We start from the raw sequence: 23,610 nt of genomic DNA on the forward strand, positions 1-23,610 counted from the left end.
TGGCACCTTCTGTCATAAGAGTTAACCCGCATCATAGGGGACGATCAAGCAGTCTCAACCAATGAAGCCAGGTTCCTGTGGACCCGGGAATTGGGATCTGGGGTATCTGGAGTTAGCCATTTACGCGGAGTTTGGGCGAAACTCGTCTGTGCGGAGGACGAGAATTGGCGCCACAGTCGGGAGCCGGAATCGGGCAAGCCAACCGCACGTCTTGCCGGTCGATGCCCGAGTTGTCTTCAGTGGCTCGGCAAGAGCCGACAGTTGGGTGGTTGCAACTTCCCATTTGGGATTTACGGAATATTGCTACTCCGAGATCATCCGGGCTACTGACCTCTTTAGGAAATTTGTCCAAATCGGGAAGTTGCAACCACTGACTCCACTATCGGTACTCGCCTTCGATGTTTAGGTCCTTTCTGAGTCTATGTACATGTATATAGTCTTGCAGTATGATGCAGTGGCTTAGGTTGATACTGCCATGTATATTGGTTGATATGGGGCTGAAGTCAACGACAACAAAGTCACCTTCGAAGATAATTATATATCGATCTCTCTATTTATCAAATTTCAATGGTGGTCTATCCCTACCTCTCCAGTATGATGAAACCTGAAGAATGTGAACAGTGAGAAATTTGCTTTAGGTGTATTTGTGGTTTAGGAGATAATATAGCTATAGGGAAGATTTAAAGCTGTTGCTGCTAGTTGATTCTTTATGAAAAAGAGTTCTAAACTAAGCACAAAGGGAAAGAGAAAAAGGATGAAGACGAGCGTCTTGTTAGGGACTAGTTAAGCTCCCAACCTTTGCGTGACCGCATCCCATTGAACCAGTCCTGCACATATTCCAACCCGGCATGAGGACCATAAATTTCGGTTTCCCACTGAGGCAACGGGGCATCAAGTCCAGTCTCTTGCAGACATGTTTCTCTTAACTGCTCGAGGCTTCCACCGCGGTCATAGATGGAGGACTCACTAACCTGGCTACGTTCCATCCGCATCTGGGCCCGCAATGCCTCGGTCTCAGCCGCATCTACAGTGAAATCGTCGTTGACAACGGTACCGTACGCAATACGAGCTCCCTCAACCGTGACAAGCTTCCGGTGTACTTCCAGGGCAACCTTTTCTGCCGGACGTGTCAAAGGTTCACCCAATCCACCCCCACCCCAGGTCACCCACTCGAGAAGATCACCCGGGTCGACGCGAATATGATCACACTTTGAAGGCAAAATTTCTGTGGGGGGGACTGTCCTCGGACTTGGAGTACCGGTAGAGCATTTTACGGGATCGTTGTCCTGGCTTTCCACCCTTCAACCCCCATGGCTTGGTGAACCACCGGTCATCGTGGAGACTGAACTCCCCACGAGCCAGGAAACGGTATAGCGTGCGCTGAGCATTACCACCGCGATAAAATCCGGCGCCACCACTGTCGGCGACGCTCTCATTAGCCTCGATACGCAACGGGTAGTTGAGCTCTATTATTTCTGTCGGAATGGACTTGATGGCGGGGAAGAGACAGTGGCAATCAGGGCCATCGCCGGCTTGCCGTGCAGGCACGCCTCCGAATCCAATCTGGTAGAGCTGGTACCACTCCCGTCCGGTTTGAAACCTGAGTAAAAGAAGTGAGGTGAGTCACTGAATCCCGCTGCAGCCTGGTAGGAGTCTTGCTTTTGGCCAATCAGAGCTTGTACAATGTCCAAGGTCCGACCGAGGAAGTGAGTTCGGCACGAGATTGGCGCAGGGCGAACAGGCTTGAGGACTGATCCTCGGGGATGTGCACATCAATCAAGTCATGGAAACCGTCATTGATAACCGTGCCCGGGGCAGCGGCTGCAATGAGGTAGTACCCAATGAACATCCTGAACATTGTCTCTGAGAGATAAAAGTTGATACTATGCTCGCTCTGTGGAGAAGTGCCACTCCAGTCAAATTGAAGCCGGTTGCCCTCTACTTTTTTCATGGAGCAGGTGAGTGCCCAAGGTCCAACACCATGACCATCATCATCGACGAAGTCAGTGAATTTGCTTTCCAGATCATCGAATTGGCGCTCGATAATCTTTGCGAATCCAGTTCGGTTCCGGTACAGCAGCTCTGAGCACGCAGCCAGGTATACTTCAGTGCCGAAACGGGTGGCCAACTCTCGAACTCTGGTGGCAGCCATAGAACAGGATGCTACAATGGCAGTCAGATCAGAGCGATACCATGCCGGTTGGCGAGAGTTTCGACAAAGAAGATCGACCAGATCTGTGTTCATCACACCACGGGTATAAAGCTTTATGCATGGAATCTGGACACCGTCATCGAAGACGGATGTCGCGTTGATTGACATGCTTCCGGGAACGATACCTCCAACATCTGTCAGATGGCCAAATTGCGATGCGAATCCAATGATCTGACCGTTGTGGAAAATAGGCAAAAAGGCGATGATGTCGTTGAGGTGGCTGATGGCGCCCTGCACTTGGTAGGTATCGTTGGTAATAAACACATCCCCCTCCTCGATTGTACCATCCCAAACATCGAGGAACTGGGTGATGAAACTGCCAAACTGACCAACCAGCATTTTGCCCTCACGGTCGGTGATGACATTGAATTCATCCTGCTGCTCTCGGATGGCAGGGGACATGCTGCATCGTAACATCATCTTGTCCATCTCGCCGCGAATGGAGGCCAGTGTCGAGGAGATCAGTGTAGGAATCAACGGAGTGCTCTTGACAAGCTCTTTGGCTGAGTCGGCAGTGTGTGTGGTAGCGGCGGTAGGCTTCTTTTCCAGAGGGTTGATCAAAATATTCCCTATGCTATCGATCTCACCATAGTAGCCAGGCAAGATGAGCGTGTTGCTGTCCATTTCGGAGATAATACATGGACCCGTTACTTGAATACCTTGCTTGCTAATCTTCTGACGATCCCACAGGGTTGCCAATTTCTCTTCGCCTTGGACGATGATATTCTGCTCACCAATCTTTGCGTCTGAAGGGGGGATTGTGGCTTTGCCAACTTGACGAATGTCAATACCAGGCGAGGCGTCTTCCAACACAACTCCCAGTCTCATCAATTCAAGCTCAAAGTCGGGTAAGCAGTAAGTGAACATTTGCTGGTGCTGCTGGTCGAACTTTTGCCGCAACACATCATGCCATTTATCAGTAGTCAGGGCCAAGTCTTCTTCAGTGAGCTCAATTGTTATCATCAAAGCTTGGCCTTTGTACCGGAGATCTGCTTGGTATGCAGTTTTCCATGACAAGGGCCACAGATCACCCGCCGTCCTCGACAAGGTATCCCGGCACTCTTGCTCCAGCGTTTGGTACTGTTCCCGCGCCTCGAAAATCGTGGTTCCGGAGACAATACGGATGAAGGTGGCGGATTGCTCGTGTCTAAGTTTAGTGGTCACATCACCCTGTGCACATAGAATTCCAGGCGAAGGCGGGATGATCACAGGCCAGGCCCCAAGAAGTTGACCCACGGCGTTTGCATGCAGAGGGCCGGCGCCACCGAAAGCGACCAGTGCAAATTCACGAGGATCATAGCCCTGCTCCACAGAGACAAGACGCAAGGCACCATACATTGTCTCATTGATGATTGTGATGATATCCTCGGCTGTTTGAATGACCGGAAGCTTCATCTGGTTCGCAATATCCTCGACAGCAGTTATAGCAGCCTGGACATCCAACGCGAACTCGCCACCCAGCAATGTTTTGGGCAAATACCCCAGGACCAGATTCGCATCCGTGACAGTGGCTTGCTTTCCGCCTTTTCCATAAGATGCAGGTCCGGGTGATGCGCCTGCGCTCTCGGGGCCTACCCGCAGGGTCTCCGTGAGCTCCATATAAGTTGTGATTGACCCTCCACCAGCCCCGACGGTCTTAATATCAACTGCGGGCGCCCGAACAGAAAGACTCTCTACAACAGTCTCTCGTCGGAGCTGAGGCTGGCCATTGTAAATTAGTGCGCAGTCGGTAGAAGTTCCTCCCATGTCCAAGGTAATCAGATTCTTGTACGGAGTACTCCGAGCCACAACATCTGCCACTCCCTTGACGCCTCCTGCAGGTCCCGACATGAGGATGTTGACTGGTAGCTCAGAAGCAAGAGTCAGACTGGTCAATCCACCATCGCTCTTGAGAACCCGAATGGCTTCACTTTCTGTCGCAAGCGCCTCAGACAGATTGTGCAGGTATTTCTCAACAACCGGCTTTACCAGCGTATTCGTGCAGGTTGTGACCGTCCGCTCATACTCTCCGACTTCACGCAAGACATCTGTAGAACAAATAATGGCGATACCGGCCCCCAGTTCCTCGCGGACTGTTTGTGCAACCACGCGTTCATGAGCCTCGTTGCTATGCGAGTTCAGCAGGGAGATAGCGACCGCTTCTGGTTTCTGTCGCGCCAGCTCTTTCAGGCTTTGTCGCAGATCCTCAACATCAACTGGCGTTACTGTTTCGCCCTGAACGGACATGCGTTCTTTACATTGAACGACTCGCTCAAGTGGAACTATAGGGTCGGGTGGAGTCCAGTGCAGCCACGCACCGAGTCCACCTGGGATCTGAGACCGACGCAAAGCCAATATATCCTTATGGCCAGCCGTCACAACTAGCGCGGTGCGGGCGCCCTTCCCTTCGAGGACTGCATTTGTTGCGGTCGTCGTGCCATGGTGAATGAATTGGAAAGTCCCCGACCAGCCGAACTGCTCATTGAGTAGTTCACGGGCCTTGGAAATACCCTGTTGGATCCCTATACTTTGGTCTGGGATGGTTGTTGGGACCTTTGCCCGCACAGTTTGTCCATGCGGGGTGAACACGTAAACATCTGTGAATGTCCCGCCAACATCAACTCCGAGTTGATAACCCTTCTCTGTGGCTTCTTGCATGTTGCAGTTTGGTGTGTTTGGGGAATAGATTTAGGGGCGATGAGGGATCAGGGGGTGATCCTAGAAAGGAGTTCGGAATCATTAAAACTCTTACGAATGATTGCCAAAGATTTGAACTTCGAATTCACCAATGCTATCGCATTTTGTGTGTGGGCTTACCAGCCCGCTGTCATAAAAGAGGGGATGAATTGTCGTTCTTTACCTTGTTCGATTCAGTGGGGCGCATATTGCCAATGAGGTTGTTCATGCATGGGTGTATATGCAACTAATATGCAACTAATATGCAACTAGACAGACTCTGCAACCTGGGGGCGGTTTTTCGGCGTTGGACTTGTATAGATTGAGTCTTCCATAACCATAGCAGTCAAGAACGAACTCTGCTGGGTATATATATACTCAAGACAAGAAGAGACATAGTCAAGGCAATAATCCCATGCCCACTCCGAACTAATCTGATCCCAGGTTTTGTTCCCTTCTAGAAATTCTATTGGATCTCGCGATAAATGTACTCGGTGTACAATCTCAATATAATCAAACGACTTCATCCTTCATAGACATTAAATCTTGTTTAGGTTCACATAGTCACATCAGTAGGGATAAAGCTATTTAATATAGTAGCATCCACAAGCTGTCAAGTTGTCAGCCAATAAAATGTTCTCGGAATGATCGCCAACCTCACAGACTAATGTCATTATTTTTAACCTGCCATCTCTCTAGGTAGAATGCACGAATAGTATGACAGTATTGGGTGGTTTCCAAGCATTTCCAAGCCTTTTTAGAGGCGAACAGCCGTTGGAATGTAATGGAAACACCCACATACCGCGATCCTAGATCGACATCCTATGGACCCTTTAGGACCGGAATGTGCGATCAGAACACCGATTGAGAGAAGATTGGATTTTATGACACTTGCCAGCCCCTGGGTATGACGCAGAAGTTCCCTTTGAATTGTAAACGCGTTTCACGTTCAGTGTCATAGTCATTCCAGTCATTCTTCCCCGCCATCCCATTACGGTGCGGCAATCATGGAATGAGAAGGGTGATAGGACGTATTAACTAACGTATATAAGAGTGGATAAAACGTTTCCCTGCCTACGCTTCGCAATCCCGCAATTCAATCTGATCAAAGTCTATAAGTTCCCGGATACCAAAATCCCAGTAACCATGCGTTCCCTCACCACATCATTTATCTCCCTATCCCTGCTATCAGGCACAGTCCACGCCAAAAGCATAGCTCGTGTCTGGACACACTTCTACCCAAACTGCCCTGGCGAGGCATTCAGCAATCTCGACACATACGAAAAATACCACGTATCCGGCCCATCCCAAAATATCACTCAGGGCAGCTGCAAAAGCTTCTCCGTCCCCTCCTACGAGAAGAACCTCGTCGACGCCATCTCCGTCGACGCCGAGCTCCTCTCTAACGACCACGACCTCCCTTTCCTCTCAGGCGGCAGCGGCTGCAACATCACCGTGCACGAGGTGCCTGAATGCATCGACCCGCCCCTAATCAGCAAAGAGATCCGAGATGGCGTTGCGATTAGTCAGTGCGCCTCGCGCCAGTTCGTCGCTTACAGCCAAGTCTGGGTGAATCTCGTTTGCGACAGCGACAGCCCTCTCCACGACGAGAACATCCCTACCCATGGTGCAAAGGAGAACAACAAGCAAGCAGACACGCACCAGTCCATTCCTACTGCTCAGCCTGATGCGCCTGTGCGCGCTGAAAAGCATACTACCATCGAGGATATCAAGAATATCCAGATGCCCGGGTCCAACTCGGATTCTTGGCGCGCGTCTCAGGCTACGCATAGCCAGCGTGAGCCCGTGCAGGAGGGTCGTGTCAATGAGGCTGGTCATGCGCAGAGTGATCAGATCGTGCATCATATCATGGAGTTGTTGAAGAATAAGACTTCGCATATCGTCACCGGCAAGCATCATGCCCACTCGAATGTTACGTTGCATCACAATGGTACTGCCCCCGGTAATCGTACTGTGATGACTCGTCGGCGTTTGTCGGTCTTGCGAAACAGGGCTGCCCGTCTTGTTTAGAGTTGGATTTGGAAATGTTGTATATCTGAGCGTTTGATTTGTGATGAATTGGAATCATTTGTGTATACCAGCTTAGTTAAAAGTCCACTTTTATATGTGAAACTTGCTCTATTACTTGATCTTATCATACTAACTAATGAAGTAGTATCTAAGGAATGAATAAGATACTCCTCGCTCTCACGGTTCAAAGTAGTGTAGATCAAAGGATTCAATGGATATGACCGACTCCAAGAAGCGACAGGGTCGTATATCTTTTTTCGGTGTCATCATCTGATTATAGCCACTTGACTTTCTGGTCTACTGACCAAGCGAAAAGATATTTGTGTTAATTGCAGACACATCACACTGTACAACAGCAAGACTCTCTATGGTACTTCCAACGTTGACGTAGCAAATTCATCAACAAGCCAGATTGCCAAGTTAATATTCTAACTTGTCTCTTCGCCGGCATCTTGAGCTGCCTGCTTCCTACGAGCAGCCTCCTTTCCAGCAAAGCTAAACAACATGCCAAGATCGTAGGTCACTTTCAAACATCCTGCAATAATGAAGGACACACCGAAATGGCCATTGCTCGATAAGATACCCGTCAACAGGGGACCCATGCTCTGGGCTGTAGTCTTCACAACATTCACCGCGCCCATAATAGCAGTGCGCTTGTCTGCCGGCAAAGCTGCAGCAAGGAATGCGGAGCGAGGCGCCACATCCATGTTCTGGGTGCAGGCTCGCAGAATCAGGAAGGTCAGTGCCAGGGGCAGGCTAGATGGGACGGAGATGAGAGCCAGACAGATCGCCGACGGCAAATGAGTGAATACCATAGTCTATCAAAAAGTCAGAAGCCGCTCAGCAGCCCGAGTAGGAAGAATCTCTTACCTTGACATTACCAATTCGTTTGGCGAGGGACGAGGCCACAAGCATGGATGCCGCAGAGATAATGTTCGTAGTGAAGAACATAGTGCCGAGTCCACCTGAAGGCAGATTGAACTTGCCCTTGAAGAAGTAGGTCATCCAGGACCTGACAAATTAGCATTGTAGCATATAAGAGTTAGAACCTCACTCACAGTGAAGCCAATCCAGACGCAAATGAGTCCACTCCAAAAAGGATGAAGAGACGGATAACCAGAGACCACAGGTCCTTCTCGATAGACGGAAACAGCCCCTTCTTCGTGGCCGGCTCGACATCCCGTTCGACAGGTTCTGACAGCAGTGGTCGGGTTTCAGAGCTCTGTTCCTGTGGCTCCTCTTTCTGAACCTCGATTTTGCCACTCAGGCCCAGATTCAAGATTAGCTTAACGACGCCAACGCCGGCATAGACGAAGAAAATGATGCGACAGGCGGGAATGAAGGCCCATCCGTGGATTGACTCGAGAGAATTAATGATCCAACCACAGACAAGCATTCCCATAGCCGAGCCAGCATTTCCAATCAAGGAATACCAAGCAAAAACATCACTCAAAAGCTCATGTGGTGTGAGATGAGCCAGAGTGGATTCCTCCACAGCACGGAACGGGCCAATTTCATTTCCACTACGGAATTAGCTCGGATGAAAATATAAGACAGAACAAAAAAGACGAACCTCGGACTGATGACACCGAAGACTGCAGCGGCCAGTAGAATCCAGAAATTTCCAAAAAGAGCGAAAATGACTCCGCTGCCAGCCATAAGGATTGATCCGAGCGACAACACCGCCTTGCGACCCATAGCATCGGCAAACAGAGTGAGGAAGAAGCTAATCACCACATCTCCGACCAGCGTGAGAGTCATAAACAAGCCAATGCGATCATCTGAAATCCCCATGGCCGATAGATACGATGCCAAAATCAAGGTCGAGCCGCCGTACGCGAAGAGCCGGACGAAGCGTTGCGCGCAAAGAAGCTTCACGTCGAGCGACGACCGCCACATGGTGGTTAGGCCCAGCTCTTCGAAAACATGGGCCATGTATCGCGCCGGCCGCGATTGATTCTCCATTATAAGATGGTTGAAGGAAGAAAGATGAAGGTGAAAACAACTTTTTAACTCCGAGCTTCGGAGTCGGGGTTCGGGGTTCGGGCCGGAGCTAAGCTTTCTTCGGGGAACTAAACGGTAGAAAATATATCTTACATCTCTCTTTGGAGGATAAACAGAATTATTATGTACAAATGTCTCTCACTGCTCAGTCTTGGGAGGCCATTTCACTCGTCGTTCTGCCCGCACATACAAGTTGGTAGGACGGATCAACTGGAACATGGGATCATACTCGACTGGCCCATCATTCTCTTTTGTGAACTTGTACCGGTACAACAATTTGGGTAAGAACACTTTGACTTCCTGCAAGGCAAAGTTGAACCCAATGCACATGCGGGGTCCAGCAGCGAAGGGAATATACGCAGTCTTATGGCGGTTCTTCACTTCCGCTGTATCCCAACGGTCTGGATCAAACCGTGCAGGGTTAGACCAGACAGCTGGGTTGTTGTGAATGTGGTGAAGGGCAGGGATGACGATAGAGTCTTCGGGGAGCTTGTATCCGCCTGGAAGAATCATATCGACCTTGGCAGTGCGCGCAGGCTGGTATGAGGGGTTATGACGGCGTTGAGTTTCTTTGATGAATTTGTCCAAGAACGTCAGACGATCAGTCAGATCCGCAGTCATTGGGGTGTCGGCATCGATGTCGTTGTCAATCAATTCCTGTAGGAGTCTCTCCTGCATGCCGGGATAGTTGACTAGGGAATAAAGCAGCCACGACAACAATGAGCTAGTAGTGGTAAAGCCAGCACCGGTGGCTACTACTAGTGCCTCCATCAGACTTGTCTTGGGCAATTTCTCGCCCTTGTTATCCGTGGCGCGAATAATATAATCTGCCTAATGTCAGCTCGAGCCTTCCAACTGCCAGGTATTTCACTCACCAATCATGTTCGAGGCCTGCAATGCGGCATCCTGTAACGGGAGATCCTCGACACCATTCTGAGAAGCATTTTGAATTGACTCGTTGACCATCTCAGCGATGCGATGACGAGCGTCCCGGAGGCGTTTCGGGTCACCGAAAGGCAACTTGGCGTACCAATCACCACGGGCGGTCACCTTCTTATTCAGCTCCAACGACTCGGCAATTCGGTAGACAAGTTCATGAGGTGGCGCATCCACGGCAGAGAAATGCTTAAAGTCCATACCCAGAACCAGCTTACCCACGGCTTGCGCACCGAGCTTAAGCATATACGGGTAGACATTCCAAGCCTCGCCGCGCTCGTCTAGCTCGTCAAACACATTGAATGCATCCTCGACGGTCTCTTGCATAGTGGGGGCATAGTGGCGCACTGCTTTTGGTCCTAACGCTGGCGGGAGAAACTTGTGTGCCGCGCGCCATTCGGGTGTATCGGTGTCACCTAAGAACACACCGGCCTGTTGGTTCTTAATCGGGTGTAAGGGGTGTGCCTCGTTGATTTTCTTAGTAAAGAAATCAGACTCTGAGAAAATAATGGCCGATAGTTCGGGGTCGTTGGTGTGGTAGACCGTGCGGCCCATGTTGGTGGTTTGAATAATGGGTCCATATTGGTCAAATAGACGCTGGTGGTTTCCCAGGTGGTCAGGATAGACCTCGAAGAAGTTCCCCACGAATGGAAGTCCCTTGGGACCAGGGATCTCCCGTACTTCCTTGCCGTCTATTGAGATGGCGATGGGCTCTTCATTGGCAAGGACCTCTGAAATAGTGGACAACACCGAGTCCTCTGACTGAAATCCAATTCCTACTTTGGTGTTAGAATGATATCAGGGACAATAAGATAAAGCCTTACCATTTGGCTCAACGATGGCAAATTGGCCAGCAATAAGCAGCTGAAGCCCTTGGTAGTCGACTGTTGTCTCTACCTCGATTGGGCGAGCAGAGGTGATAGCCTCACCCAGTAAGTAGAAATGTTTGGCAACCATTGTGAAATGAGAATGAAACAAGATGTCTTCCTCTCTTGAAGGGCCCGCTCACATTTATAAGGATCTAATTATCTGAGCCGTTTGAAACTGCATAGTTGACTCCACTATTTCATAAAAACGCGTCCCGATTCTTTTTCATTTCATAATAGAAGAAGATGTATATCTCTAAGAGCCTCGGCTCAAAATATTTCTCAGGATCCACAATAATATCACGCCAAAATAGGCAAAAAGTAGTGTATTCCGTACGGAATAGAGTTGAACGTCGTTTCGGGCTCACCGTGGCCGACGGCAGACGGCACTGACACGAATTGTGCCGTCTCGGCCCCACCGACAAGATTGAGGTTTTGCCTTTTATTTTGCTTTTTTTTTCTTCCTTTTTTCTCGAGATGCCGAGGCATTTTGAATCCCTGATTGCTGGTAGGCTGGTTTTATGTATTATGTACATATCGGAAGTGCTAAGTGGGCTGCAATAATTCCATGTTCCAATACGGAGCACTTTTCGTGATATTAAATTAAGACTCCGTCCTTTTGATTTCTGCAAAATCATTCATTCACAATGTCCGTTCCAGAAACAAAAGAGCTGAAGGCTGAGTGGAAGGCAGATGTTGAGCTGCCAGAGTATACATTGAAAGATGTAGCGGCACATAACACCAAGGGTGATACCTGGATGGTCATCCATGGACAGGGTAATAATCTTTTTTAAAGTTGATTCAATCGAAAAGTCCGTACTAACATTGCAACAGTCTTTGACCTCACAACATATCTGCAAGATCACCCAGGTGGTGCAGAGGCTCTCATCGAGGTAGCCGGCACCGATGCCACAGCAGCCTATGAGGATGTTGGGCATTCTGAAGACGCCCGCGAGATCATGCAGCCATTCCTGGTGGGCACTTTGAAGGATGCCCAGCAGTACGTCCGGCCCAAGGCAGTGCGTGTGGTGTCCCAAAAAGCACCCGTAGAGGCCGGCTCCTCATCATCGACCATCAAGACAATCGCTTGTGCTCTGGGTGGGCTGATCCCAGTCTTCTACGTCTTCAGCAGAAGCAACAATCTCACTACCAACCTGGGAGCCATCACCCAACTGATCCCTCACCAACTGAAGAACCTACGACTGCCTCATGGAGGCTTCGTCAACGGCTTCTTGGCCGCTTCTGCTATCTCCACAGCCGTCGGAGTAGTGGTAGCACGACAGGCCGGCAAATTCACCAAGATCGACTCTGGGTTCATGCGCTACCCACCTCATATGAAGTCAAAGAAGGTGATTCGTGCCGATCCGCATCTGACACGCGGTTTCCTCGAGCCGCAACAATACCAACGCCTGCCACTCGTTGAAAAGACCGAACTAGCAACGAATGTCTACCGTTTCGTCTTTGCACTGCCAACCGCCACAGATGTGTTGGGTCTACCCATCGGCCAACACGTCGCCATCAGAGCCGTTGTCGATGGAACGACCGTCACTCGCTCATACACCCCTACCTCCAACAACATCGACCGCGGCCGCATTGAACTCGTGATCAAATGCTACCCCGACGGTCTATTGAGCGGGAAATATCTGGCCGGCCTGACCGTGGGCGACGAAGTCGAGTTCCGCGGACCTAAGGGCTCTATGCGTTACACAAAGGGTCTATGTCGCAAGATCGGCATGGTGGCCGGCGGCACAGGCATCACACCCATGTACCAGCTTATCCGGGCGATCTGCGAGAACGACACCGATACGACGGAAGTTAGTCTGGTCTACGCGAACCGCAGCGAGGCTGACATTCTGTTGCGCGAGGAGCTGGAACGGTTCGCGCGCCAATACCCGAAAAACTTCAAGCTGTGGTATATGCTGGACTCTGCGCCCGAGGGCTGGACCTATGGATCGGGATACGTGGACCAGGCAGTTCTGGCGGAGCAGCTCCCTGCAGCATCGCCAGACACTAAGGTGATGCTATGTGGGCCGCCCGGAATGGTCAATGCCACTAAGAAGAATTTGGTGGCGCTGGGCTTTACCAAGCCAGGGGTTGTGGCGAAGATGACCGATCAAATCTTTTGTTTCTAGAAAATTGCCTAATATAGTAATAGCCGAGGTTAATGGAGAATCCAATTTTTTTGTTGAGTTGATGGGAATAACGGCTCCGGCCCCGTTGCCGAATTTGTTCTCGCGTCTGACACGAAAATTCTCCTCCGGCAGACCTCCGAGACAGTCCACTCACCGAGTGCTCATTCCCGAGACTTTGACTGGTTGGAGCTTATCTTCCAGGGGGAGCTGTGCCTCGGTACTCCATATAAATAGTATAAATTAATGTACATAAACACTATCTCGGGCTAAACGGGAAAAGTGGAATTCCAGATTCCCCTGGATTAGAGACAACTCCGATCAATTTGCATCATCCTTCGTAGCTTTGCGCTTTCTTCGACGCCTGCGTCTCCGCCGCTTCTTCGCCCTTGGCTTCTTTCGTTTTCGAATCATGAACCGAACCCGTTGTCCTAATCTTCCTTCTCTCGTCTCGAACCTAGTCCTCAAGTTCACTTCTGCCGAAATCCTCACAAGAGGCGTGATGATGGACTTGATATCCTTCGAGCCGGAGTATCGAGGAAGATATCGAGGAAGATCAGGTGATATGGTAACACTCTTCTTGCTCTTCGACGGTGCATTGTCAGTAGAAACAGGCTCGGGAGCTGGCGCAGGATCTTCCGGATCAAGTGGAACTTTGGCTGATCGTGGAGTCAATGGCCGGGATTGCAAACGACATAGATAAAGATAGTATAAGAGCAGTAGCAAGGTCCCGACACCGAGGATAGACCCCGCTATTGCGCCTCTGTTTCCATTTGATAGTCCGGTGCTTCTGGCCGAACGGGTATGCTCGGGTGCAGGAGTTGCTGCTCTATCGACCACGTGGATGACAGTCGTGAATGGAGTAGTCGTTGTCACTGTAGCCAAGTTCAACGTTGGCCAGGGCTTAGTATGTCCCAGAGTAATGACAGACACAAAAGTGGTGTCGGTCTCGACAAGTGTCTGGGTAACCTCGCGAATCGCAGGTGCCATTGCTCGACGCAAATTGAAGTGGCATGACGGGCTTAAGTGTCAATGGCAGCATCACTTATTTCGCGCCACAAACACGTCGAGTATGCATGAGCGGATCAAACGGGTCCTCTAATATATGTGATAAAGCAACCGAATTGGTGACTCTCGTATCTTCTGACTTAGTTATGCAGCTTACGCTGTGCAATCACATGAGTCTCATGGCGATTGGTGGAATGGTCTGCAAGTGTCGTTGCGAGGCCAGCTCACTGCATCTTGGCGCGGGGATTCTCATGAGCACGTTATTAGGACGAACACCTGTGTTGGCTTTTTTCCCCGCGAATACTACCAGGGGTCTCATGTCGCTTGGTTTATTTTACCAAAGCGCCGCCCACCCTTATTCATTAGACTGACATGCAGCTTTATCTCGGACCAATTTCCTGCCCGAAGAAGAATGAGGGCAGGAAATTGGTCGCCTCGCCCGCACGGATGAGCCCGTGCGATACTCGATATCAGGGAACTCGAATCTTCGACCTTCGGGGCGTACTCATAGTATTGAATATGTGTGGTATAAAATCTCTATAAAATTTACAACTTCGCGCGTGCAGGAGCGAAGTTCGACCCGGCGCCCTGGCTAATAGCCTCGACAATAGCATCAACGCTATTCAAAATCCAGGTATTCCCCTCATCGCTAGCTAACCACCGCGCAGCCTCTTCTCCCTCGACATCATTCACCCACGAGCCATCCTCAAGCGCCTTCCGCAACCCAAATACATGCGAGATGACCTGGGGTCCAACACCAGATTGAGCGCGCAAACACGAGACAGCAATAATAGACGTCAAAATCCGCCCGGCAGAGGCGCCAGTGCTACGCTCCGGATCAGACAACAGGGCACCGTAGTTGCTGTGCAGGATGTGCACCGGCAGGTCGGGGTGCGAATCGGCCAGTTTATCATATAGCTTCTTCTCGAATGGCCGGTAGATAGAATCCCAGAGTGCGTGGCCGCGGTCACTGATCGCGGAGATGTTCTCGGGGGTTGGTGCGCGGGTCGGGGTGCGGGAGAGCTGGCTGCCGACTGAGTCTGGGAGGCTGGCTCTGAAGGCGTTGAGGCAGTTTATAGTGCGTGGAATACCGTTAAAACTGATGCATTTTAGACCGACCTCGCGCATGAGCTCGGCGGTCTCGACTCGCTTGTCCGGGTTGGTGCTGGCTAGCTCGTAGAGGGCTGCCAAGGACTCGGGGGGAATTCATGGTCATTGTTGCCGCGGTCTGGTATTGATGTTAGATGGAATTCAACCTTAACTGAGGGGGTTGATTCACTGATAGTGCGACCCATGATGGCTGCGAGATCTTCTTGGATTGCGCGGTTTCTTGGATCTTTTGGTAGACCGAGGTTATGTTTGCTGGCGCGGGGACGGTGGATGGGCGGGCGGCAGGAGCATTAATTAATGCCTTAAGGCTGGTTGAAAGTCTAGACATGTCGAATGATGAGCTCTTGTGCCCTGGGTGTGGATGTCTTGCCATTAAAGATTGGTGTTGAAGGCCAACTCTCTTCCCGACCTCGGGAGCTTTGGAAACAAACGGAGCTCAGAAGTGAACACCGAAAATTACCGGGAGGGGAGTGTAATCTGACAGTAATTTGGCCGGATAGTTCCGGTAATATTACCAGTGGATCTTGGAAATCCGGGGATCGCGGGGAAACGAAACACCGGGAGGCTCTTGGAAGCTCTGCCATTGGCGAGAGGCCTTGGGGCTGAAGAGGAGCTCGGACCCAGAAATGCCAGCCGAAGGGGCTCTCCCTGGCTGTTTGTGGGCTATTTCTTTCAATTCTTTCCTCTTTTCCTCCCCATTCTACGTTGCGACAGATAGACCAGGAGAATAAGATCATTCGTGCGTCGCCAAGAAACAACCCAAGACATCATGGACCCACCGAAGTCAAGAGTGTTAGAGCTCGAAGAGGCGAAGTCAACTCCCCTCGATCAATATGGCGACCTCGCGCACCAGCAGAAATTGACCCGGAAGATACTATGGAAGTTGGATATACAGTCAGTTCAGGCGCTACAATCACCCCGCGCTCGCTAATACCTCTCCCAGTATTCTTCCTATTCTAGCACTCCTTTTCCTCATGTCATTTTTGGACAGAACCAATGTCGGTAACGCCAAGATTATCGGTTTAGAAGCGGACCTTTCTATTACAGACCACCAGTATGATGTCGGCTTGGCTGTGTTCTATCTCACCTATATTTGCAGGTGCGTTGTGTGCCATTGGATTACAACGCCAGAGGCTAATTGATATAAAAGCGAGCTGCCGAGTAATCTTGTTCTTAAGAAAGCATCGCCGAAGATTTGGCTGCCGTTCTTGACAGGTATTTGGGGCATAATCACCATGTGTCTAGGATTTGTGCAGAATTTTGCTGGTTTCGTTGCTGTCCGGGCTTTGTTGGGTATTGCGGAGGGGGGGTCTTCTCCCTGGCATGGTATGTTTCCAATATTATAACAGGATTGACGCTGGTCATGACTAACAAATACAAAAAGGTTTTATATTTATCTTCTTTCTATAAACGAGGCGATTTGGCTCTACGAATTGGCTTGTTCTACACAGCTGCTTCCCTGTCGGGCGCATTTGGAGGTACGTCCATCGGTTTTATATTGGTTCTTTGGCGAGTGCTAACAATTTAGGGCTTCTTGCTCGTGGGCTGGCTGAAATTGGGCCTGCGGGGGGCATAGAAGGTTGGCGCTGGATTTTGATAATCGAGGGCCTTCTGGTATGTTGAAGATGATGGTTATTAAAAGAAAGTGCTTGTCTGACTGTCGATCAGACATTTGTCTGTGGAGTGTTGAGTTTCTTCGCCCTTCCAAATAGCTTGCAATCAGCATCTTTCTTGACTCCGGAGGAAAAACAATTTGGAGAGAAAAGGCTGATGCTTGATAGTCCCGGATCACTGGAAGGGTAAGCTTTTCTGACCCGCCGGATGAGAAAGCTTGGCTAACACAAACAGATCCTTGGCATCTGAGGCTGAATCGTTCAAATGGTCCGAAGTGCGCCGAGGTGTGCTGGATCTACAAGTCTGGCTCTCTGCCTCAGCATACTTTGCCATTCTCTCTGGGCTATACTCCTTTGGCTTGTTTGTATGATTCTAATATTTTTGTGCCTGTCTGAAATCCACTGACTGTTTCTAGCTGCCAACAATTATCAAAAAACCTCGGTTTCGCCAAAGATGCCAACGAGGTTCAGTTATGGTCTGTGATACCTTATGCGGTCGCAGCCGTACTTACAGGTTTGTCCGCTTTGTTGCCTTTGATCAATATCATCAAATGCTCACTCATCCTTAGTCGTTGTTGCCATCGTCTCTGATCGTCTCCGTCTGCGAGGTGTGGTGATGCTCTTCACTCTCCCAATTGCAATCATAGGATATGCAGCCATCGCCAACATTGACTCCCCTCGGGTTCAATATGGCATGACCTTCCTCATGGCAACCGGCCAATACGCGAGTGTGCCGTGCATCTTGGTGTGGTTGTCGAACAACTCTGCGGGACATTACAAAAGAGCCACTACATCAGCGCTGCAGCTGGCAATTGCAAATGCTGGAGGATTTGTTTCGAGTAAGTCGCCCACAGGTCTTTTTTATTTTTTTTTATACAGATCGCTAACATCAGTACTATAGCTTTCAACTATCCATCTCGAGATGGGCCTCTCTTCCACCGTGGACACACCATTATCCTTGGGTTGTTAGTGTTCGCGTGGTTCATGTGAGTATATTTCTTGTTGATTCCAGAGCTATCGCTGATTTATATAGGATTCTGCTTAATGTGCTCTACTGCGCGAAGATTAATCGAGACAAAAGGAAGGGTAAGTATGATCAATACGCAGGATATAATGACGACCGTAACCCGGAGTTTATGATGGTTCTATGAATGATGAGAAATGATATCTACTAGATATAATGACATGTTCTACAGATATATGGATTACAATTTCAGGATGGTAATCATGGCACGTCGACCGTTATATTTCTTTTATAGGTTCAGCGTATGATTCTGCACAAACCATGTTATACCCACCATTGCCACCAATGATGAAGCTTCCAATCCTGCCTAGTTGCACCCCGCAAGTCATCTGTATTTATCACATCCACGCCTTCACGCACAAGTACATGCCAAATATGGTTCCGTAGTCCAACCGGCCAGGTAGGTGTGCCCCAGTACCGCACCTTTAGTCCCAACTTGTGAGCTGCACGTACTTGACTCTGAAGAATAGCAAGCTGAACATCCGACAGACGGCTAAGAGAGAAAGGCCCAATAGCCGTGCGGAAGTCTGCAGATGCATAATAGCTGTTGGATGGGTTATATGTGGAATCCATTGATTTGTTGTCATCTGCCGTTATTTCGGCAGGAAAGGTCAAGTTGTCAAGAGGTGCGTCGTAAAAGACATCACGGTAGGTCGTGTTCTCTAACAACTGATGTAAAGGTGCATCTCCGCTGGTGACAACAGTAATCGGCCCGTATACAACATCAGAGCCATTAAAGTGAGTCAAGTAGCCCTTCTCACGAAACGGGTTCAGCTGTTCGACAAGAAGAGGCCAGGTCCGATCACCTTCCGTTTTGCAGTCAATCAGCAAGGTCAGGCTCTGCTTTGGGTCATTGGAAAACAGTCCGACCATTTCCTGACTCATAACTTTCGGCCAGTTGTGAGAAGGGGGTTCATTATGTGTATCGAGCATCTTCAGCAGCGGGTCAAGATAGAGACTCTGCAGTGTCCCCCGGAGGACTGTGGAAGGTGAATGGCCGACTAGAATCTCGTTTCCCCATGGCCAGACGTCAACCTCGACGCTGATACATCCTGCACGAAGTGCTGATCGTAGGGGAACGTGACGCCAGTAGTCGTTGTGCGAGTGGCATGGTATGGGGATGACACCGTAAGTAGACCAGTCGGAAAGGCTTGAGGGGCGTTCACTGGGGAAATTGACCAACTCGACATTATATGGGAAGAGATAAAGAAAGCATTGCCATGCAACAGTGAGGATACCACTAACGTGAGACATTGTTAGCTCAACATGACGTGTCAAGTGTGGAGAGCATGATGCAAAAGCCAACAATTCACACTACACTTAAGAGCACGCACATAATGAAAATCAGTGCCCAGAGAGGTCGCCGTACAGCTCGGCAGAACATGGCTCTCTTTGAGCCTGGGTATGCAATGCAGTCCAGGTGAGAACATTTCCAGAAAGAGAATCGGGTCTGCTTGTTCAATACCATCATTTTGTCAGAGACTATGATAATTGCTTCATGCTCGGGAATGGACTCCAGAGCAGATGGATTAAATGCCATGGTGAAAGAGAAAAAGAGTGACAAGCTTTTCTAAGCACTGGGCATAGGTAAGCTTATTTTATGGTTAGACCCCTGCCCCACAGATCCAAGATGGATGCCGACGTCCTCCGAGTAATACTTCTGCCTAATTATGGGGCTGAAAACTCGTATAAATTTGTGAGACAATTCGAAAATATTTAGATTCCTCGCTATCTCTAGCTATTTATAAAAGAGAGGGGAACCAAAGCCCTTCGTCCAACTTGTCATCTTGGCTAGCGTACCTACATAGGGACTTGATTTTTCATTTCTTGGCTTTCTGATCTGACTACTATGGGAGTAGAGAGAGAATTCGACCCTCTCTACAAACAAGGGCTAGCTAATATACCTAGGTAGCTATATGGAGCCTGACAAACCAGGCGGCCGGTGGCATGTCACAGCGTTTTCCCTTTCTGTCTTAGTGCTCAGGCCCTAGCGCCTTTTGCTCACTGAGTCAGGGATATCCTCAGTTCGAACTCATTCACCGAGCTGAAGTTCTTTTGTAACCCCCTACTACGTGCGAAAGCGACAGCGAGAGTGAAGGCAGCTCGGATATCTCGTAGCCAAGCACCGCCGCAACAAACGAGCACTTATACAATTATGACCAATACATCGCCGCGCTCGAGGGAACGAGGGTTCCAGATGACCTCAGCTCTGCCACTGCACGATGTGCAGTAATTCGAAGGACTGCGCTGCTCCTATAATTTCACAATGAACCCAGTCATTATAGACCTGTGTAACTCGTCGCGATTTCCCGAGTTTGTTCGAGCACGCAACGCCCGGCTCGTTATGAGCAACGTCGTTCCTGACGGTCTAGAAATCACTGAAGCCCAGCCCTATTGTATCTGGAACCCGGATTTTGCCGAAGAGGATACTTATCGCCAAGTCGCTCAACGGTACCCCTCTATGCGCTATCAGGTCGGTCGGGCTTGTGCTGCTGCTGGCTATATCAACCTCTATCGGGAGCTTGACCAGCTTCCCGATGTCTCTATCGCCGAAGAGGCACGGGAGGGGAATACGGAAGGGGGGGATCAGATCTACCAGTTGATCATGTCCTCGCCGCTGAAATATGCCGTGATGGACGATTACGATCGCTCAATCAACTCAGATAAATCCACCAGCACCCGCCTTTCTGAATGGTGACACGCATGTTCGGTGGAAGCTAGAGTGGCGGTTTACGCTTGAAGAAGATTCTATTGAGGAATTTCCCCCCGAGGAGATTGACATTGAAGAGGATCGGTACATGGGCCCCGAATATAGCGAGCCAGATGAGTCTCGTTATGATGATGTTACCCCGCAAGAGGCCACACTACTTTGGGAGCCTCTGCCCCTCGATCCACCAACGCTGAAGAAGGACCTGTTACGACAGATGGCCGCCTATGAATGAAACGTTGGTAGATACAACCGAATCAGGAACACCCGATCTCAGAAGGAAATGGGCGAGACCGAAGCCCGTTGCGTTGTCCGTGGCATTTATCATAACAGGATGTTTGCTCGGTGGTGGCAGTGTAATCTCAGCGATGCTGATTGGTGCGATATTCAAGAGGCCATCAATGCCCGCCGTGTCATGATTAATGACATTGGAACATTCACCGAAGACACCCCCTATAAGCCTTGGCTTATATGGTGGCCCCTCAAACCGGAGTCATCTGCACTAAGTCATCTTGCCGAGAGATGCCCTTTTATGCACGTGCAGCTCGCCATTGCCGCTATCTATTGCGACTACCGTGGTCTGTATGAATCTCTCAATATTCGGCCCAGCGCTGGCCCCACCGAAGCCGCAGACCAAGTTGGCAATTCTTTCTACAGGGAGGATCTGGAAAAAGCGTGCAAAAGAGTTGGGAATAATTCCTGTTGATCAAAAACCTGTGATCTATTCCGGGGATGAGACTCATGCAACTTTAGCCCTTGATATGGAGCCCACTGGGAACGGGCATTATACTCGCCTCCGCGCGGACCTTATGGATCAGCGATTCGGAGGATACTTTAGACGCCGAATACCGTTTGGGGGCTATGTTGAGAGATATGTCTGGCTTTCATTCGAAACAATTCGTAAACTTGTTTGTGAATACGGACCGGATGACTATTTCGAAAGCAACGATACTCACTGGTTTGAGACGCACGAAATCTCGAAAGATGAGAATGGAAATGATATCATGTACGACAGCGATGAGAAACCGGAGGGTGACGATTCAAATCCCAAATAAACACACTTGGATATCTTATCCACGCGAATGCACAGCTGATACCACCAATCTATTGGAGAGATACATAAAGGAGACCTGATCTCCATCTGACTATGTACGTAACTAGCGCCTATCTAGGTATGTAGGTATATACGTTAATCCTGACTTTCATTCCATAATCTCAAGGGTATCCGCAATGGTGAACTTGGCATCCGTCTTGCTCTGCACCTCTTCTACCTCAACACCCGGCGCAAGTTCCGTCAGTGTGAGCTCTCCAGTAGCTCGGTCGACCTGGAAGACACACTGTACCTGTGTCAGCCTTGGTTTAAATTAACTGAGATCTTCGCACTTACCAGATCCGTGATGATAGTGCTGACAACATTGGCACCAGTCAACGGCAGACTGCACTTTTGTACAATCTTGGGAGATCCATCCTTAGCAACGTGGCTTGTAGCAACCACGATCTTGGTCTTCTCCGGGTTCGAGATCAAATCCATTGCTCCTCCCATACCCTTAAACACCTTGCCGGGAATCATATAATTGGCCAAATCACCGTTGGCACTTACTTGCAGAGCACCGAGAATAGACACATCTACATGACCTCCACGGATCATACCGAAGGACTCACTGCTATCGAATGTAGCAGCTCCAGGAACCAACGTCACGGTTTCTTTTCCGGCATTGATGATATCGCTGGTCTGAGTTAGTGAGAGTTCGGATCAACACGTCTCAGGAACAACTTACGGATCCAGTTCTTGCTCAGTTGGATAATCACCCTGGATTCAAATTTTTGGTTAGTCCAGCCTGTGGAAGGGATTTTGCAGAACTTACCATTCCCAAGATGCCATTCTCCGACTGAATCCAAACCTTCACATCTTTTGGCAGGAACGACGGTGCCAACGTGGGAATACCAACACCCAGATTCACGTAGAATCCCGGCTTAAGCTCCTTGGCCGCCCGGCGACCAATGAGTTCTCTTTGAATCCGAGCCTCATCTTTCCCAGAACCAGCTACAGTGGCCTCGCCCGAGCGCAGCTTCCTGATTTCAATGTGCTTGTCGTCCGTGGCAGGAACGATCCGATCCACGAAGATACCCGGTAGATCCACATCATTGGGGTCAATGGAGCCAACTGGGACAATATTCTCCGCTTCCACAATGGTCAGGGTTGCAGCCTTGGCCATGATAGGGCCAAATGCCTTGGTAGTATATCTAATCAATATCAGTTTCCAGTTTCCAGGACGTACTAGTACATATACTCACCGGAACACGCAGTTACCAGCCTCATCCGCTTTCCAGGCTCTGAGGATGGCTACATCTCCAGTCAAAGCTTCTTCCATGAGGTATGTCTTGCCGTTGAATTCCCGGGTCTCGCGCGGCTTGCCAGACTCCAGAACTTTACCGGACTCATCCATACGAACAGGGATCTTTCCCTCCTGAATAAAGGTGTCTTCGCTTGTCAGTGACAAACATAATCCGAGGAGATCTATACATACGGACTCCTGTTGGGGTAAAGAACGCCGGAATCCCAGCACCCCCAGCACGGAGACGTTCAGCCAAAGTACCTTGCGGACAAAGTTCAATAGCAATGTGTCCCGTCAAATATTTCTTCTCCAATGCCTTATTGTTCCCGAGGTATGAAAGTATCAGACGGTTGATCTGGCCATTCTGCGAGAGTGTCGAAAGGCCTCCCTTGCCCGCGGCGCCGGCATTGTTCGAAACGGCTGTCAGGGAGTGCAATTGATCAGCGCCTCGGCGGTGCATAGCATTGATGAGAGTTTCTATGCTATGTATCAGCTTCGCTATTCTCGCACTGGTTACTCGCCCACGTACCTGCAACTCCGCAAAGACCGAACCCAGAGCTAAGGATCGTCGATCCGCTCTTGATATCGGCGACAGCGGCATCGGCATCTTTGTATAGTTTCGAACCGCTGCGCACGACCTTAGGTGCGAGGGATTTTAATGGCGCGGTTATGGAGTATCTAGTGCTGGTGCTGGTACTGAATGGCTGCCAAGGGCGCACGCTGGCGCGGACTCCGAGGAAGAGTCGAGGTCGACAGGCAGTGAGCGCTTTGCGCGACAAAGTAGTAGAGATTCTAAGAGCCGTCATACTTTATGATTGTTTAGTCCAAAACAAAAAAAACAAAGCAAGAATGAAATCATCGCGCAGTTAAAACATTGTCGGCATCGGTTAGTCGGAGCTACTTCTGGATGCCGAGGGGCCACTTTCGGGAGGGCCCTCCGAGCTCAACTTCTGAGCTTCTCTGTATTCTGCTATTCTTC

The 23,610-nt window shown here is 49.8% G+C and overlaps 11 protein-coding genes across 11 annotated transcripts; 4 read left to right on the forward strand and 7 right to left on the reverse strand.

Annotated features, from left to right (window-relative positions):
* Nucleotides 1-779: 779 nt before the first annotated feature.
* Nucleotides 780-4,849, reverse strand: N7519_001766 (uncharacterized protein; the record flags this gene model as incomplete). Its single annotated transcript, XM_057288544.1, is given in 4 exon segments — nucleotides 780-1,208; nucleotides 1,239-1,248; nucleotides 1,259-1,600; nucleotides 1,683-4,849. 4 exon segments carry the CDS (start codon nucleotides 4,847-4,849, stop codon nucleotides 780-782), a joined length of 3,948 nt encoding a protein of 1,315 aa, XP_057149746.1.
* A 1,164-nt stretch (nucleotides 4,850-6,013) lies between these two features.
* Nucleotides 6,014-6,898, forward strand: N7519_001767 (uncharacterized protein; the record flags this gene model as incomplete). Its single annotated transcript, XM_057288545.1, has 1 exon — nucleotides 6,014-6,898. One exon carries the CDS (start codon nucleotides 6,014-6,016, stop codon nucleotides 6,896-6,898), a length of 885 nt encoding a protein of 294 aa, XP_057149747.1.
* A 428-nt stretch (nucleotides 6,899-7,326) lies between these two features.
* On the reverse strand, nucleotides 7,327-8,863 carry N7519_001768 (putative MFS transporter; the record flags this gene model as incomplete). The annotated part of the gene is made up of 4 exons (XM_057288546.1): nucleotides 7,327-7,716; nucleotides 7,769-7,910; nucleotides 7,957-8,421; nucleotides 8,472-8,863. 4 exons carry the CDS (start codon nucleotides 8,861-8,863, stop codon nucleotides 7,327-7,329), a joined length of 1,389 nt encoding a protein of 462 aa, XP_057149748.1.
* A 177-nt stretch (nucleotides 8,864-9,040) lies between these two features.
* On the reverse strand, nucleotides 9,041-10,795 carry N7519_001769 (cytochrome P450; the record flags this gene model as incomplete). The annotated part of the gene is made up of 3 exons (XM_057288547.1): nucleotides 9,041-9,729; nucleotides 9,778-10,614; nucleotides 10,663-10,795. 3 exons carry the CDS (start codon nucleotides 10,793-10,795, stop codon nucleotides 9,041-9,043), a joined length of 1,659 nt encoding a protein of 552 aa, XP_057149749.1.
* Nucleotides 10,796-11,351: 556 nt separating this feature from the next.
* Nucleotides 11,352-12,836, forward strand: N7519_001770 (putative cytochrome b5 reductase; the record flags this gene model as incomplete). Its single annotated transcript, XM_057288548.1, has 2 exons — nucleotides 11,352-11,481; nucleotides 11,539-12,836. The coding sequence occupies 2 exons, from the start codon at nucleotides 11,352-11,354 to the stop codon at nucleotides 12,834-12,836; spliced, it is 1,428 nt and encodes a 475-aa protein (XP_057149750.1).
* A 318-nt stretch (nucleotides 12,837-13,154) lies between these two features.
* On the reverse strand, nucleotides 13,155-13,823 carry N7519_001771 (uncharacterized protein; the record flags this gene model as incomplete). The annotated part of the gene is made up of 1 exon (XM_057288549.1): nucleotides 13,155-13,823. The coding sequence occupies one exon, from the start codon at nucleotides 13,821-13,823 to the stop codon at nucleotides 13,155-13,157; it is 669 nt and encodes a 222-aa protein (XP_057149751.1).
* Nucleotides 13,824-14,387: 564 nt separating this feature from the next.
* N7519_001772 (uncharacterized protein) lies at nucleotides 14,388-15,279 on the reverse strand (the record flags this gene model as incomplete). The annotated part of the gene is made up of 2 exons (XM_057288550.1): nucleotides 14,388-15,035; nucleotides 15,121-15,279. The coding sequence occupies 2 exons, from the start codon at nucleotides 15,277-15,279 to the stop codon at nucleotides 14,388-14,390; spliced, it is 807 nt and encodes a 268-aa protein (XP_057149752.1).
* A 441-nt stretch (nucleotides 15,280-15,720) lies between these two features.
* Nucleotides 15,721-17,715, forward strand: N7519_001773 (uncharacterized protein; the record flags this gene model as incomplete). The annotated part of the gene is made up of 11 exons (XM_057288551.1): nucleotides 15,721-15,845; nucleotides 15,895-16,050; nucleotides 16,102-16,277; nucleotides 16,301-16,429; nucleotides 16,480-16,565; nucleotides 16,620-16,750; nucleotides 16,800-16,925; nucleotides 16,981-17,078; nucleotides 17,134-17,403; nucleotides 17,466-17,550; nucleotides 17,598-17,715. 11 exons carry the CDS (start codon nucleotides 15,721-15,723, stop codon nucleotides 17,713-17,715), a joined length of 1,500 nt encoding a protein of 499 aa, XP_057149753.1.
* Nucleotides 17,716-17,852: 137 nt separating this feature from the next.
* Nucleotides 17,853-19,128, reverse strand: N7519_001774 (uncharacterized protein; the record flags this gene model as incomplete). The annotated part of the gene is made up of 2 exons (XM_057288552.1): nucleotides 17,853-18,828; nucleotides 18,923-19,128. The coding sequence occupies 2 exons, from the start codon at nucleotides 19,126-19,128 to the stop codon at nucleotides 17,853-17,855; spliced, it is 1,182 nt and encodes a 393-aa protein (XP_057149754.1).
* Nucleotides 19,129-19,854: 726 nt separating this feature from the next.
* Nucleotides 19,855-21,350, forward strand: N7519_001775 (uncharacterized protein; the record flags this gene model as incomplete). The annotated part of the gene is made up of 4 exons (XM_057288553.1): nucleotides 19,855-20,217; nucleotides 20,306-20,502; nucleotides 20,557-20,873; nucleotides 20,953-21,350. 4 exons carry the CDS (start codon nucleotides 19,855-19,857, stop codon nucleotides 21,348-21,350), a joined length of 1,275 nt encoding a protein of 424 aa, XP_057149755.1.
* A 147-nt stretch (nucleotides 21,351-21,497) lies between these two features.
* N7519_001776 (3-oxoacid CoA-transferase) lies at nucleotides 21,498-23,437 on the reverse strand (the record flags this gene model as incomplete). The annotated part of the gene is made up of 7 exons (XM_057288554.1): nucleotides 21,498-21,632; nucleotides 21,683-22,022; nucleotides 22,074-22,105; nucleotides 22,161-22,539; nucleotides 22,591-22,777; nucleotides 22,824-23,108; nucleotides 23,161-23,437. The coding sequence occupies 7 exons, from the start codon at nucleotides 23,435-23,437 to the stop codon at nucleotides 21,498-21,500; spliced, it is 1,635 nt and encodes a 544-aa protein (XP_057149756.1).
* Between the last annotated feature and the right edge of the window lie 173 nt (nucleotides 23,438-23,610).

Source organism: Penicillium mononematosum, assembly GCF_028829835.1.
Source record: "Penicillium mononematosum strain IBT 11891 chromosome Unknown utg000002l:1.0-8112719.0:1.0-8118358.0, whole genome shotgun sequence".
Taxonomy (NCBI): domain Eukaryota; kingdom Fungi; phylum Ascomycota; class Eurotiomycetes; order Eurotiales; family Aspergillaceae; genus Penicillium; species Penicillium mononematosum.